The following is a 15,922-nucleotide window of genomic DNA, read 5'->3' as shown; positions in this document are numbered from 1 at the left end:
TTCAACTTCGTGGTCAGGAAGGAGGTGTGTGGTCAGGAGTAGCTGCCTCTTAAAGATTGTCGGAGATATAAACTGCACTATTCGTCAGACAAGAAACTACACTAGAGCTACGTTTGTTAGATTTTCTTCGATCGTCTTTTCCACATACAATAAGCTGAAAAATTCACTAAATATCAAACTCTACCAGAGCGATGATTTTAACCTATGCTTTATTCCACATTTTCTCTGACAAAAAACTACATCGTTCGGTCAAAAAATATTACACACCAACCCAACATTTGTCAACTTCTTTCCGTTCGCCTTTTCGCACAATAGAAGATCACCATTCACTGAAAAATAAACTTCTTCAGAAAATAAACTACATTGTTCACCTGTCGTCACCTTTGATTTGGATGAAGATCACTTTCTCCTTGAAGTCATAAGTGCAATTCAAACTGATCTTTTGCTTCAGATTGTCACATGACCATGCATGGGATTTTTGAGAAAGGTAAAATGGATAATGCACCCACACGGCTAGCGATTTAGATAATCCCAAAACCAACTATGCGATTTGAATAAATCGCATAACCAACTATGCGATTCAAGAAATTATCATATATTATATAAAGAAAATTTTCCCCTTCATTTTTTCACCCTCAAAGAATTGTTTAACAATATTAAGCTGGAGATTATTACGGAACAGAATGGCACTGATCCACGATGGCAAATCGAATTCATAATAACAGTTAAAATTTATATGATACAAGTTCAAAAAACTAGCAATATTTTATTGCATACGATCCAAAATCTTACAGCAGCAATACAGTCAAACACTGTTGGGGGGGGGGGGGGGGGGGGGGGGGGGGGGGGGGGGGGGGGCACTGTACAAATTGATTAATAAATCAAGTTGTCCAAACAGTACCAACAGCATCCTAGCTTAAATTAAATTACAAACTTAAAGCCATAAACTACAAGTTCACTCTTGATCGAATGCCGAATAAGTTATAATCTTAGATTTCCAGAACCCTAATCTTTGTAGCCCATGAGAGTTTCAAGTAAAGTTGTCCCGTTGATTATTTTTGTAGTCCCAATAAGGAAGTCATACCCCATTCCTTCCTGCAGTGCAGTTCGAGCAAGAAAAAATTCATTATAGAAGAACCAAGGGAGAACTCATAGTATTTGGATCTACATATATAAAGAAGATAAAGAAGATATTCATAGGATAATTCTAGATAATGCAAGATAAAGGAGACATATGACTCCATCCTCAGTCATTAATACAAAAATAAATAAATAAATAATTACAACTTTCTGGTGTATCCAACATCTTCAGCTACCTTGCTACATTATGTGGATAAGGATTAGATATGGAAAAGATAACTTGTAAGATTTATCTAATTATCCTTCTTTATTTGACATATAAGATTTATCTTATTAATGATTATTCCCTACTTTGGCCTCACAGCAAATTCTTTGTAGATTGATCTGATACGTCCTAGAAATGCAATTCATTAAGGTTCTTGTCATATCAATAAACAAGACTCGCAAACATTTAATAACTCACAAATATTTGATAACACTGCAATATTGGAGTATACCCGTGGACAATAGGTAGAAATGGTATGTTCTTTCTGCAAGTTAGCACAAACAGCAGTAAAAAGGCCCTACTTTAAACAAAATATGACCGAAATAACAAGAAAAATCTAGAGGTTAAGCTTTTGATAAGTGAACGACTAATACTTTTGATACTTTCAGTTGAAGTTCCAAGTTGCTACCAATTTTAGAGACCTGTTTAAGACCCAAGGTAATGGTTTCCCCCTACTTTAAACATAATATGACCTAAATAACATGAAAACTATAGAGGTTAAGCTTTTGATAAGTGAACCACTGATACATTACAAGTTGCAATCAATTTCGAGGCACCTTTAAGACCCAAGGTAATGACTAGTAAAAGCCTTGCATCTCATATATGAATTAGATCATTAACTTCTATAAGTTATCTTTTGAAATTAAATAAAAATGCAACACAAGGTGCAAAAATGTACCTGTGCACTAAGAAAACGAAGAGCAGCAATCTCTGCAAAAGATATTCCACCAATGAAGATTACCAAAGCTAATGACCGACGTCCATCGGTGACCCTGGTACTTTCACAGTTTAGTTTCTAAAATTTTATTATAAGTGTAATAAACAAAAAGGTTAATAAGTCCAACAGAAGATGAATGTTTAGGTCATTCTAAGGCAGCAGGCAGTCAACATTAAAATAAAGGCAACAACAAGCTTTATTTCCTAGCTAAATTTCATACAGCTACACTAGTTCCTACATTCCATAACCTCTAATGGATTTGTCCTCTAGCACTTCTATGATTTTCTAAAAACAATCAACACAGCCAATAATAAAACAAGAGATGGGAATTATTAGTTCCTTGATTGGAGTGTTTGTGGTGGATAAAATAGTCAATACTCACAACTTTTGTTGTTATTCTACAAGATATAAAATACCACAAGGACCGCCACCCTATTTAGTGCCAGTTTGCTCTCATATTTGTTATGGAAAGAAAAGCAATCAAAGACTATTTTAGCACTTCATCTGGCAGCATATTATCAACCCAGAGTTAGACATTGTCAGCTCAAGATAATCTAGTACTCGGCTTGAATATCTCACGGACAACGCATACTAAGCCAATGGAGCTCCACGTCAGCATTGAAGATATTAAGATATCATATTTAGCTTTTGCTAAGGCCCTAAGCATAAATAATAGGAACTCATTTGCAAATACTGTATGCTGCAAAGACTGAAATGTATCTATAATAGTATATAGGTAGAAGGGGCTACTAAGCAAAAAATAAAGCCTAATTTTCTCCAATTACATGGTATTACAGCCAGATTCTTGTTGATAGTGCCCCCTCTCTCTCACCACTGCAATTCTGCCCAAGCACCAGCCTCAATAATGCGCTGCTCAAGTAAACAAGCACCCACTAAGTGAACCTTCTCAAACACCAACAAGCACCTGCATGAATCATAATCTTTTTCATACACCGTGATCACATGTGACTTCATACAACACTGTCCAGTGTCAAGATCATTCATCTCCTCCCTACCTTTCTAATAGAGGTCATTCTCACTCAACAAAGTCATGCTCCATTGCCTATGTCTACTGACATTTTTAGGGTGGGTTATTATAGCAACTAATCCACAAGTCCATCTTTGATTTAAAAACAAAACAAAATATACAATGTCAGATTCCTCAACAACCTCGTTGATACCTCCTTTTGACTCTTTTGGCCCATGATGATCACCAATGAGAAATTGAATGGAAAGAATTATGCTTCATTAAGGTCATATGAAATATCTTACCACTTTAGTTATCTAGATTTCTATGTCCACTCAAGCTTCATGGGAGAGATGAGGGAGGATTGATGCACAATGAGAAATTGAATGGAAAGAATTATGCTTCATTAAGGGCAGATGAAATATCATGGTTATTGAGATTCCTGATTCCACTCAAGCTTCATGGGAGAGCAGATTGATGCACAACTACTTGCCATCCTATGGCAATCCCTTGATCCTAATCCCATGAATATATTTCACTATTTCTTCTCTTGCTATAATCAGAGATATACCTAATAATATGTCTTGAGTTTACGATGTGATAGCCTCCCTCAGCTGCAATGGCCCAACATTGAGACCACCATATATTGGCTAAATTCCATCGATATTGTACATTTTTGTGATATCTTCCCTAGCACATTAGATGTAAGGCTTATGTAGGATTGTTTCAACCAGCTTCTCACCATTAGGTTTCTTCACAATCCAGAGTAGCTTGCAACCTCCCATCCCCCACCCAATATGTTTATTTTAGGCTACTTCGGCCACTCAATAGTCAATTTAGTGGATCTCATGAAACTAGATGTCAAATAAGACAAGCCCAAATATACCCCTTTAAGAAACTTGGGCATGTTTAGACATCTGCCTCAAGGTATTAAAAAACGAGTCGCAGTTAGTTGACTACCTAGCACCTTGGTGGTAGATGAGCATCTAGAACAGGGCCTAGGCAATTAGCATCAAAATATTATTAAAAAAGATTCATACAGTTATCATCATTAATTTTTAAACATATTTCACATTGCAATAGCACATACTTAAAATCAATAAAATATATAATATATTTAACATTACAACAAATAAAATAAAAAACAAAAAATATATAAAATTCTTTATATCATAAATCCAATAAGAAAACATATAGCAAATTCATAATAAGTGTCATCATACTACAATATAAAAATATAAAAGATAACTAGTATTATACACTCAAATTTGTAATAAAGTTTATAAATCACAAGTGAAACTAGCAATCAAATCTAGACCTCTCTAGGAAGAGAAAGCTATCAAAAAATCCTTACTAAATTCATCATCATCAACCTCTTAACTTTCTTCCTCAAAATTAATTTCTTATTCTTTACTTGTAGAAGGGTCAACAAGACTAGAGCTTCTTCTTAAGAAAGCTCATTAGCTCCTGATACTTCTGCAACCATATCACATGTCAAGCCTGACACATGGACTAGTTCCTCTTCTACATCTTCACCCATCCATTATGTACACTAGTGGCATCTTTTGATTCCAAGGGATTCCTTCCCTTCTCAACTTTGGTATGCTTCAAGTTTGCATTAAATTAGACTTACTGTAGAATATTTATCTTCTTCCCACAAGCAACCTATTGTTTCTCTTTGTATGTATATATAAGAAATGTATTTTTTAATTTTTGATTAATAACTTATGTCTAATAAAAAAATTTCAACAAACAATGACCATCATTCTTATTTATCCTTTCAAATGCACTCTAATTTATTTCACGCCTAGAAGAACTACATGTTAACAATGACCGCCATGAAGGGGAGCCTTGGCGCAACGGTAAGGTTGTTGCCATGTGACCTAGAGGTCACGGGTTCAAATCCTGGAAACAGCCTCTTGCCAAAGGCAAGGTAAGGCTGCGTACAATGGATCCTTTCCCCGGACCCCGCATGGCGAGAGCTTCGTGCACCGGGCTGCCCTTTTTTTTTTTATTGCTATCAATTTAAACACATACAATATTAGTAAAATTCTAGAATTCATTCAAAATAACTGTGAAAAAGAATATAGAAAACTTGTTTTATTACAAGGGATAACCCCTTATTTATACATGAATATAATGACTTATTCTAGGAGAATTATTCTAACGGATTATTTATCCTAAATATTCTAACACTCCCCCTCAAGCTGGAGAATATAAATCATATGTACCCAGCTTGTTACATATGTAGTCAATTCGAGGACATCTCAGTGACTTGGTGAATATATCTGCTAGTTGATCCTGTGAGTTAACAAAACTAGTAGATATTTCACCAGATATGACTTTCTCTCTGACAAAGTGACAGTCGACTTCAATATGTTTTGTCCTCTCATGAAAAACCGGATTCGAAGCAATATGCATAGCGGCTTGGTTGTCACATATAAGTGACATTTGTGTAACCTCTCCAAATCTTAGCTCTTGAAGTAACTGTTTGAGCCATATAAGCTCTTGACTGGTGATGGTCATAGCTCGATATTCTGCCTCTGCACTGGATCTTGCCACAACATTCTGCTTTTTACTTTTCCAAGAAACAAGGTTATCTCCGACAAATATACAATAACCAGAAGTAGATTTCCTATCAATGGGAGATCCTGCCCAATCTGCATCAGAATACCCTACGACTCGAGTATGTCCTTTGTCTTCGTACAGAAGACCCTTTCCTGGAGTGCTTTTGATATATCGAATAATGCGAGTCACAGCATCCCAATGTTCCTTGCATGGAGAGTTGAGAAACTGACTTACTACACTTACTGCAAATGAGATATCCGGACGAGTAACAGTAAGATAGCTTAGTCTCCCAACTAATCGCCTGTATCGTTCAGGATCTGGAAGAGGCTCCCCCTGATTTGGCATGAGCTTGATATTAGGATCCATTGGAGTGTCAACTGCCTTTGAGTTTAACATGCCTGTTTCTTCTAGAATATCCAATGCATACTTCCTTTGGGATATGATAATCTCATCTTTGGACTGTGCTACTTCTATCCCCAAAAAATATTTGAGTTTGCCGAGATCTTTTGTCTGAAAATGTTTGAAAAGATGCTGCTTTACCTGTGAAATCCCGAGATGATCACTACCTGTGATAACAATATCATCAACATAAACTACCAAGTAGATGCAACCAGCAGATGAGTGGCGATAAAAGACAGAATGGTCAGCCTCACTCCGAGTCATGCCAAACTGTTGAATTACAGTACTAAATCTACCGAACCATGCTCTGGGAGACTGCTTGAGGCCATATAAAGATTTTCGCAGGCGACATACAAGACCAGAAGACTCCCCCTGAGCAACAAAACACGGAGGTTGCTCCATGTAGACTTCTTCGAGCAGGTCACCATGTAAGAAAGCATTTTTGATATCCAACTGATAAAGAGGCCAATGTCGGATAGCAGCAATGGACAGGAATAGACGTACAGAGGACAGCTTGGCAACAGGAGAAAAAGTGTCCCCATAATCCAATCCGAAGATCTGAGTATATCCTTTAGCAACGAGGCGAGCTTTAAGCCGGTCAATCTTTCCGTCTGGACCAACCTTCACCGTATATACCCATCGACAACCGACAACTGACTTCCCTGGTGGTAGAGGAACGAGGTCCCAAGTCCCACTGCTTTGTAAGGCACATATTTCATCGAGCATAGCCTGTTTCCATCCTGGATGGGCAAAGGCATCATCTGCAGTCTTCGGAAGAGAAACAGACGACAAGGAGGAAAGACAAGAAAAATAGGAAGGAGAAATACGATGATAACTCAAAGAAATATAATGAGGAGAAGGATTACGAGTGGAACGTATACCTTTTCGAAGTGCAATGGGAACATCAGACTCAGGAGATGGGACCGGAGGACAAGGCGAAAGACTTGGCTCCAAAGATGAGTTCATGGCAGCGTCAGTGGTGGGCGGCGGCAAGGCAGGACGAGGACGACGCTGATAAATCTGCAATGGAGGAGATGTCTCTGGAGGTGACAAAGACTCCTCCGGAGGATAAAAGATAGCCAATGGTGCAGGCATAGAAGGAGAAACCTCAGATGGAGATCCATTGGGCCCAAAAAATGGGACCGAATCAAAGAACGTGACATCAGCAGAGATGAAGTACCGATGGAGAGTAGGGGAATAACACTTGTACCCTTTTTTAGACCGTGGATACCCAAGGAAGACACATTTATGAGACCGGGGAGAGAGTTTATCCATGCCAGGATCGAGAGCATGAGCAAAACATATAGAACCAAAGACCTTAGGTGGTAAATGATGAAGAGACTGATGAGGATAAAGAACATGATGAGGTATTTGACCTTGTAAAGTGGAGGAAGGCATGCGATTGATGAGATAGCATGCGGTAAGGACAGCATCACCCCAAAATTGAAGAGGAACATGAGAATGGAGAAGAAGAGTTCGGGTGGTTTCAAGAAGATGGCGATTCTTGCGTTCGGCAACTCCATTCTGTTGAGGGGTATGAGGACAGGACGTCCGATGCAACACACCATGAGACGCCATGAAGGTCTGAAACGGAGTAGATAGATACTCACGTGCATTATCACTCTGCAAGGTTCGAAGAGAAATACCAAATTGATTTTTAATTTCATAGAAAAAAGATTGAAAAAGAGAAAACAACTCCGAACGATCTTTCATTAGATATAACCAGGTGCAACGGGAAAAATCGTCTATAAAGGTAACAAAATATCGTGACCCCAATGTAGAAGAGACACGACTCGGACCCCAAACATCGGAATGAACCAAAGCAAAAGGTGACGTAGCCCGACTCACAGTGCGAGGAGAAAAAGAACTACGGACATGCTTTCCTAATTGACATGACTCACAGGATAGAGATTTTAAGTGGGAAAGACTAGGATGTAATAGTTTCAACTTATCAAGACCAGGATGTCCCAACTGAGCATGAATAAGAAGGGGAGATGCTGCCGCCGAACCAACAAGAGAGGATTGTTGAAGCCGATATAGGCCATGAGACTCATATCCGAAGCCAATCATCTTCCCCGTACTCCGGTCCTGTAAGGAAACAGAAGATTTTGTAAACGAGATGACACAATCAAGAGACTGAGTAAGCTGACTAATTGATAATAAATTAAAGGGAGCACCGGGAACATAAAGAACATTATGAATAGAAAGAGATGGAGAAGGATGAACAGTACCGACACCCTGAGACTGAATTTGAGAACCATTTGCCATGGTGACAAAGGGTAAATAACCAGAAGTAGAGAGAGAAGAAAAAAGTAATCTATTACCAGTGATATGATCGGTAGCCCCGGAATCAAGAACCCAAGAACTCGAAGAGCGAGATAAGCCAGCAAAGGAATTACCAGTGAGTGCAACGGCAACAGGGGAATCAGAAGTTTTTCGATCCTCATACCATTTCAGAAAGTCGTCATAGGAAGGCGGTGGGGTCAGATATGGTGGTTCTTTGCCACCCTTACGAGGTGACATAATCAATCTTCTTTCCATCAGCACCTGCTTTCGGAAAGGTACTGCTGCTGCTGCTGTTGTTGAGCACTCTTACGGCTTGTAACGGAATGCCTGGCAGCTGTAACTGATGTTGCTGCTGTTGGTGTGAAGATCTGAGGGGGTGCTGAAACTGGAGGACGCTTCGATCTGCTTCAGAGAAGGCCCCGAATGGCAGCGAGAAGAGAGAAGAGGGCGTGCTCAACTCTTCGGTGTGGAGTAGCGAAGCGAGCGCGCGCGCGTTCCGACGAGCGCGTGGCGGCGGCGAACAGAGCAGCGAAGAAGGCAGCGAGACAGAAGCGCGTGTAGGGAACGCGATTGGGAGGGCCGCCGATTGATTGGTTCGGCGGCGAGACAGAAGAGAAGACGCCGCGATTCTGAGGAAGGAGAGGAAAACTCCTTTGCACGCGGCGGCGCGGAGAGAGAAAAAGAGGGAAGGGGATCGTGGCTTGGTTTGACGGATAAACCTAAACCTAAGCCAACCCTCGCTCTGATACCATGTGAAAAAGAATATAGAAAACTTGTTTTATTACAAGGGATAACCCCCTTATTTATACATGAATATAACGACTTATTCTAGGAGAATTACTAAAAGAATAAACGGATTATTTATCCTAAATATTCTAACAATAACTAACAAAAGAGCATCAGGTGTTCTTTGTGATTGAAAAGTACCTCTAAAACTTAAAGGGAAGTTTTACAAAATGATGGTTAGACCTACTGCAGGCGTACGAGGACAGAAATAATAAAAAAAAAAAATATTAAAGACAAAGTCAGAGTTGCACCTATTAAGGAAAAACTCTGAGAAGCGCATTTAAGATGGTTCGGATATATAATTAAACGACCAATAAATGCCCTAGTTAAGTGATGTGAGACCATGATAAATATACACATTAATCGAGAAAAAGAGATACCAAAGAAGACTTGGTGAGCAATGATAAAATAGGATAAAATTCATTTAAATATAGATGAGGATATTGTAGGAGATCAAACCCAATGGCAGAAGAGGATCCATATAACCGACCTCATATATGAGGATATAGTAGGGGATCAAACCCAATAGTGTAGGAGGATCCATATAACCCCACTTAGTAGAATAAAAGCTTGATTGTTCATGTTGTTTGATCTTTGCCTCATAACTGTAATAAGTAACAACATGTAGAGTACAATCCAATTTCCTATTCACATATTTCACAAAATCTCATTGTTGATCTTTTATCAATATCAACAATCCTTAACTTCACCAAGATTTGCTCTCTTGCCTTTAACATGTCTAGGTCATTTGCATTGCAACCATTCATCCAAAGAAAATATATCTTTAACTTTTCCCTCGCATTGAAAATAAGTTGTAAACCTTGTGGTTCCAACTTGTATATGACCTTCTTTTGAGTGAAATGGAACATTATGAGTGAAAAGAAAACATAATGTTCTTTTTCCTACCAAACCAAACTCCTTAATCATCAAATCAATAGTGTGGGTTGAACAAGAAGATCAAAACATGTGTTGTTGTTCCTCTTTCATCAACCTCCTATAATTAATAGCATTGTTATCACTATTTCCAGCACTCTCTTTCCCAACCTCCTTTTATGCATTCATCATCAATCTTAAAATTTGTGACTAATTCACAATTTAGCTATATTGGCTAAGATACATTAATAACTTACGACTAATTCACAATTTATGTAAAACTTCATGATGCTCCTATTCTTATGTATCCATAAATTGGTCATAAAATTGCAACTAGTTTTCTTCCCAGCATCCTTATAAGTTTGTAAATCTTCTTTGACATTTGTCAGTTCTTTCTTAAGTAAAAGATAATCAAGCTCATAAGGAGTTAGACCTTTAGCCCAAACTATATTACCGATGCCATTGTGTGAAAAGGTGTCAAAGAGGCTATATGAAATAGAATACCTACTTCATAAAACTATCTAGCAACATATTAACTAACTTTATCCCTTTCTTCCTTGGCAAATTTATCTTTAATGCTACTTTACCTTAGTGAACCTTGTGTTGCCACGACCATTCCTAAATCACTAGACATGAATCAATTCATTGGTTCTTCAATTCTTGTCTTTTATTGTACATTTTTTATTTTATCATCTCTTTCCTCATAAATATATTTCTTCTTTAAGCAATTTTATCTTTTCATTCTTCTTCTTTTTCAGTGACTCTATTTATTCATTGATTACTTTCTTAGCTCCAAATGTTACCTTTTGACAGCTGACAATATTACCTTAAACTAGAGTATTAAGATCATCTTTGTTATGAAGACATCCATAATTTTAAGTCTGATTGATTGACTTGCCTGAACTATAGTAACAAGAACTATAAGGTTGTTTCCATACTTCAATTCACTAAACAATAAACAAGACACATAAAACATGATCAAATACTTTTAAATGGATCCCAAACACATGGCATATAGAAAAAAACACCTACGAATACTTCTAAATTATGCTTGCTGTGGCAAATACAATGTAACACCATACTTAAGACTTTGACAGCAATAAAAACAAGTAATTGTTAATATAAATCTAGAATATGATACGCCTAAAGTAATGAAAGAGGAGAGATAACATATGATTAAATCCAAATTCTAACCGGACCTGAACCGATCCGGTCGATCAGACAGCCGGTCCAATCAATTGGAAAACCGGTCTTGTCAACCGACTAGGTTCAATTAACCGGGTGTGGGTCCGAATCCGGTTCAGTGATGTGGTTTGGTTCAGTCGACTAGAAAACGTGATAACAACGAGATCGCATAGCTCGGTCCAAATCGCAAAGGGCTTGATCATGGGGATCAAGTTTGATCAGGTTCGATCGAGCGAATGAGGTTTATAAGTCGACCGAAAGAGACCTATAAAAGAACCTCGAGATCAGAGCTCAAGAAATCAATCTACATTCTACTCTTCAACTCCGTGCTCATGAAAACTCTTGAAGTTTGGCTCATACGATAGGAGAAGTACCAAGAGGAGTGTGAGACACTCGGGGCTTCCAGACCTACTGTCAACAAGTTTGTTTGTACTTATTTACATGCTTTATTTCTTCATGCTTGTGCTTCTGCTATCAAACTTGAGGTTTCTCAGCCTCCGGAAAGGAGATAAGCTAGTGGGCAGGCATCTATACATAATTCTTGGAGTACCAACCTTCGGAGGTTGGGAACCAAGGAAACCCTTATGTCGTTCTTTGTTCTTTCCTTTGTATATTCCACTGCTAACAATCTATGCACAAAAAAGACAAAAGCGAGACAATCGATATTCCCCCCCCCCCCCCCCCCCCCCCCCCCCCCCCTCTATCAATCCCCCACGATCCTACAATAAATTAGTGAAAATCATAAGTGCCAATATTAAATTGAGAATAACTCAGAAATAGAGTGAAAATTGCATAGGAAACTAGGAAAACACACCTACAGAGAAGGGAAATAACACCATCATATGCTTCTGTGGTTGAACCCTATTAACTTTCTCTACAAATTCACAATCAGCTTCGTTATCTAAGTATTTTTAATAATCATGAGATTGTTTCAAATCTGTCTCATATTAGGATCTTGAGTGTGAGTCCTAGCAATGGGGAAAGCATTTATCTATGTTTCCAAAAAGTTTTCTGAGTTTGTCTCATATTATGCGTTTCTAGCATCAAAAGATCATTCAAGTCTTTTTAATGTTCAGAAGATTGTTCAAAATTTATCTAAATATTTAAGTTCGTTGTGTGTGAGTCCTAGCAATAAGAAAAACATATTGATCTATTTTTCCCAAAAGCATGCTTCAACACCATTCTCTTTAGTCCATCATATAAACAACATAAGGAATGTATGTTAATATGATAAATGCTTCAACGCCATTCTCTTTAGTCCATTGTATAAACAACATAAGGAATGTATGTTAATATGATAATAGTTTCCAGAAACCCAAACGCTGCAATGACACAGGTTACATGGGCATCAACAGTTGCTCACCTCCAGAGGTCAATAAAAGGGAAATCCTCTCATCATTGAAAACACAGATTTTCAAAAGATTCATAGCCTCTGCAGAACCCCATGGGAGCTTTTCCACAATTTTTCCACAAAGGAGTCTCACATTCCTATTCTCATTTTAAACCAAGTTAAGCCCAGTGACTCAATATTACTTGTACCAGACTACATCCAGCTCAAGTGAAATAGAATCCATTATTTAACCACTTCTATCTCAACCAAGTTGCTCCTAACTCGGGCAAACTAAACCATAACCCTAATCAATTCTGCCCGAATTACAACTAACCTAGGTGAAGCAAACCGTACTCTGGAATACCTTCGAACAAAACTATATTCAATTTGAGCTAGCTCAATTGGCTCATAAACAATCTCAACCAAACTTAACCTTTTTGAACTCATTTGGCTACAATCCCAAAATGAGATCAAAGCTAAATCAACACAATTGGCAAGCTTCTAGAATTTTTTATAAAAAGTGTATTAGATTTTGCACCATCTATAGGAAGTTGAGTCGAGCATGGAATCAATAAAGGGGATCCAATAGTGTCTAACTCACAAGCCGCAACCACTGAGGTAACAGGGAATTAATAGTGATTAGTAAGGAGATCTAGGAAATAATGAATGTGCCAAATGAAGTTTACGATCTCACACAAAAGGCAAGCGATCAAGGACCTCTTTAGGGTTAATGGGCTCATAAAGGATAGTGCTCTAGTGAATGAGTTTATGTTAAATGAGAAATAGCAAGGGAATGGTGGATGGAAATACAAATAGAATAGGAAATGAAAATTCGACTCCAATACCAATTGACGTAGCACAAACTCAAGGTGAGAGAAAACTCATAAAGTACTGAAAAGAAAACAAAAATTATTAATCAAAAATAGTTTATAATTTTGTTTGTGTTGATAGGTACAAGAGAAGCATATTATTCCACCCACTGGCCCACATATGGAATTGACTAAGACACCAAAACAAAACCACTACATGATGACAACTTACCTCCTCCGCCTTGTTCCTGCAAGGTGAAAGTGTTATGATGACATGAGACAATGAGGCTCCTCTAATGCTTTCGTAGGTATGCGACAATGGCTTGCTTCCTCTTCTTCCTAGTTCCCACAAGTGAAAGTGCCATAATGATGCAAAGCACAGAAGGCTTCAGATATATGATGACGACAAGCTTCTTCCTCTTAATTTCAATGAGGCGAAAGTGTCACTACAATGCGAGGTGCAATGAGGCTTCTGATCATTCCACAACACTTCTAAGAGGTATACGACCCTCCTCTATTGCCTAATTCTCCTCTCCCTAGGGCTTGTTCTCAGTATAGCCACTAGCACTAGCACTCATGTTACTCGGCACATATCGTTCGTGTTGGGAACCGAGCTCTAAACTAGGACTCCGAATGAGTTTTCAATCCTTGGTTGAAGGATGATTAATACATATTGAAATAACACAACTTTTATAAAATTAACCCTAACTAAACTAGGAAATGAATATTCTAAATTGAGAAATGCAATTATCTAGTTAAACTTCTAAATTAATAAATATACTAAACTTCTCAACACCTTAAACTGAAGAATTACTAAAATCAATTACAATTTGAGATTCACATTGATTCCTCCTTTTCTGCTTCACCAGCAGTGTCAAACAAGGTGGGTACTCTTATATCAACTTTACAAGGAAGACAAATAGTATTATTATTCAATTCCTACAATTTCCATATAATCCACACAGTATCAAAAGGCAATTTTTCTAGTTAATTAAGTCTATTTTGTTTAAGTGGTTAAACTTTAACCAAAAGGCATTTCTTCAGTCAAAATTTGAAGTGCATGGTTTTTAAGTTGAAAGTATGCAATCTCATCATCACATTGGTAGTAGAACGTTTACAATTTTGCCACAGTGACATGGTTCAGTTTACCTCTTTGCATATTAACTGTAATTTAGCACCTTATGGTTTATTTTTATCTTAAATTTTAAAATATGAAAAAGATTGCAACCTTAACGTAAAAGAGGCATTCCCTTTTCATTTTGGCATAGCCATGATTCAATAATAAAAGTAACATTTTAACAAGTTTATAACATAAATGAAAGGAGAGGAAAGTTACTTTAAAAGTGAAAGTAAAAAATCTTGACAATAGGAAAAAAAAGTGCAAGTAATTACATCAACTTAGATATGTGTTACTGGTACCTATCAAAATTAGATTGGAAAGCTGGATTTGCATCAAGTAAAGAGTTGCTATTAGGAACACCCTGTTGCAGACAAACATATGAGCACAATCAATTATATAGGATACATGTACAAATACATGCCCATAAGCTATATAAATTGGAAAATACAAGGGCACACCCTCTTTAGATCCACATGAGGTCCTGGTAACAGCTTCAGTATTTCTTCCATAGACCGCCTGAAAGGTCACTTGGTCAAGTACAAAGGACCAGGAACAATCAAACATAGACGTGTTCATAAGTACAAATTAAAGAATATTTAAATTTTTTTGATGCAAAACTAGTCAATCAGAAGATTCAGTAAATACATTCTAGAAATATCTCTCTTTTTTCAGGAAATATATTGAAAATAGAAGATTCCAAAATTCAAAGTGCATGTTAAAGGTATTGGATTTTAAGTATTAGATGAGGTTCGTTCAGTCCCACATTAGTTTGGTTCAACGTTTGAAATTTCGTACCGTATCGCCCGATACGCACGAAAAATCTCGTTCCGACGCGGCACCGGCACCGGCACAGCGCCGGCACATGAATTCCGGCCGGGCGGCATCTCCGGCGGCGTCGCCGGCCCCGGGCGGAACCTCCGGCTGCGTCGCGCAGCCTCGGTGACGCTCCTGCGGCGTCGCGAGGCCTCGGCGACGCCGCCGGAGGCGCCGCCCGAGGCCGGCGACGCCGCCGGAGGCGCCGTCCGGGGCCGGCGAAGCCGCCGGAGGCGTCGCCCGGAGCCGGCGATGCCGCCAGGGCCCCGCGACAGTCCGCGCAGCGGCGTCAGCGTGCCGCGATCGCGCGAGTGTTTTTTTTTTTAAACTTAGGTTTTAATTAGATTTTAATAATCAACTCCTAGCTATAGTATAATTCGGGATAATTTAAATAGACCCTATTAAAACCTATAAAATTATCAAAAAATTTTATTAGGCCCTATTAATACCTATAAAATTATCAAAAAATTTTATTTTTTATTTTTAAATATTTAGATTAAATTTTTTTATTTTAATTAATATATTTTATATTTTAAAAATACCGAAACTATACCGGCACGGTACGGTACGGTACCGAAACTGTATCGTTCCGGTCCAGGACCGAAACTACGGCTCGATATTTTAAACCTTGGTTTGGTTCAAACTTTTATTATCAATCTGTATACACCAATGTAATAGTTACTATATGATGAATGGAATATAATATTTTATTTTCTCAAATTC

At 38.1% G+C, this 15,922-nt stretch overlaps 1 protein-coding gene across 2 annotated transcripts in view; it reads right to left on the bottom strand.

Annotated features, from left to right (window-relative positions):
* Window positions 1-863: 863 nt before the first annotated feature.
* The window catches only part of LOC141833564 (vacuolar protein-sorting-associated protein 33 homolog), a 41,078-nt gene continuing 26,019 nt past the window's right edge, over window positions 864-15,922 (bottom strand). For both annotated transcript variants that reach the window (XM_074721038.1, XM_074721039.1), the window contains 4 exons: window positions 14,845-14,902; window positions 14,686-14,747; window positions 2,025-2,118; window positions 864-1,095 (listed from right to left, as the gene is read on the bottom strand). In XM_074721038.1, coding sequence (XP_074577139.1) covers window positions 1,006-1,095; window positions 2,025-2,118; window positions 14,686-14,747; window positions 14,845-14,902 — 304 coding nt within the window. In that variant the 3' untranslated portion in view covers window positions 864-1,005. The remainder of the gene's footprint in view (window positions 1,096-2,024; window positions 2,119-14,685; window positions 14,748-14,844; window positions 14,903-15,922) is intronic.

The sequence above is a fragment of the Curcuma longa genome, chromosome 8 (genome assembly GCF_044706935.1).
Source record: "Curcuma longa cultivar G26 ecotype Majalengka, Jawa Barat chromosome 8, ITB_CL_G26_1.1, whole genome shotgun sequence".
NCBI lineage: Eukaryota > Viridiplantae > Streptophyta > Magnoliopsida > Zingiberales > Zingiberaceae > Curcuma > Curcuma longa.
Note: the sequence above shows the minus strand (reverse complement) of the source record. Positions and strands in the feature narration are given on the sequence as shown.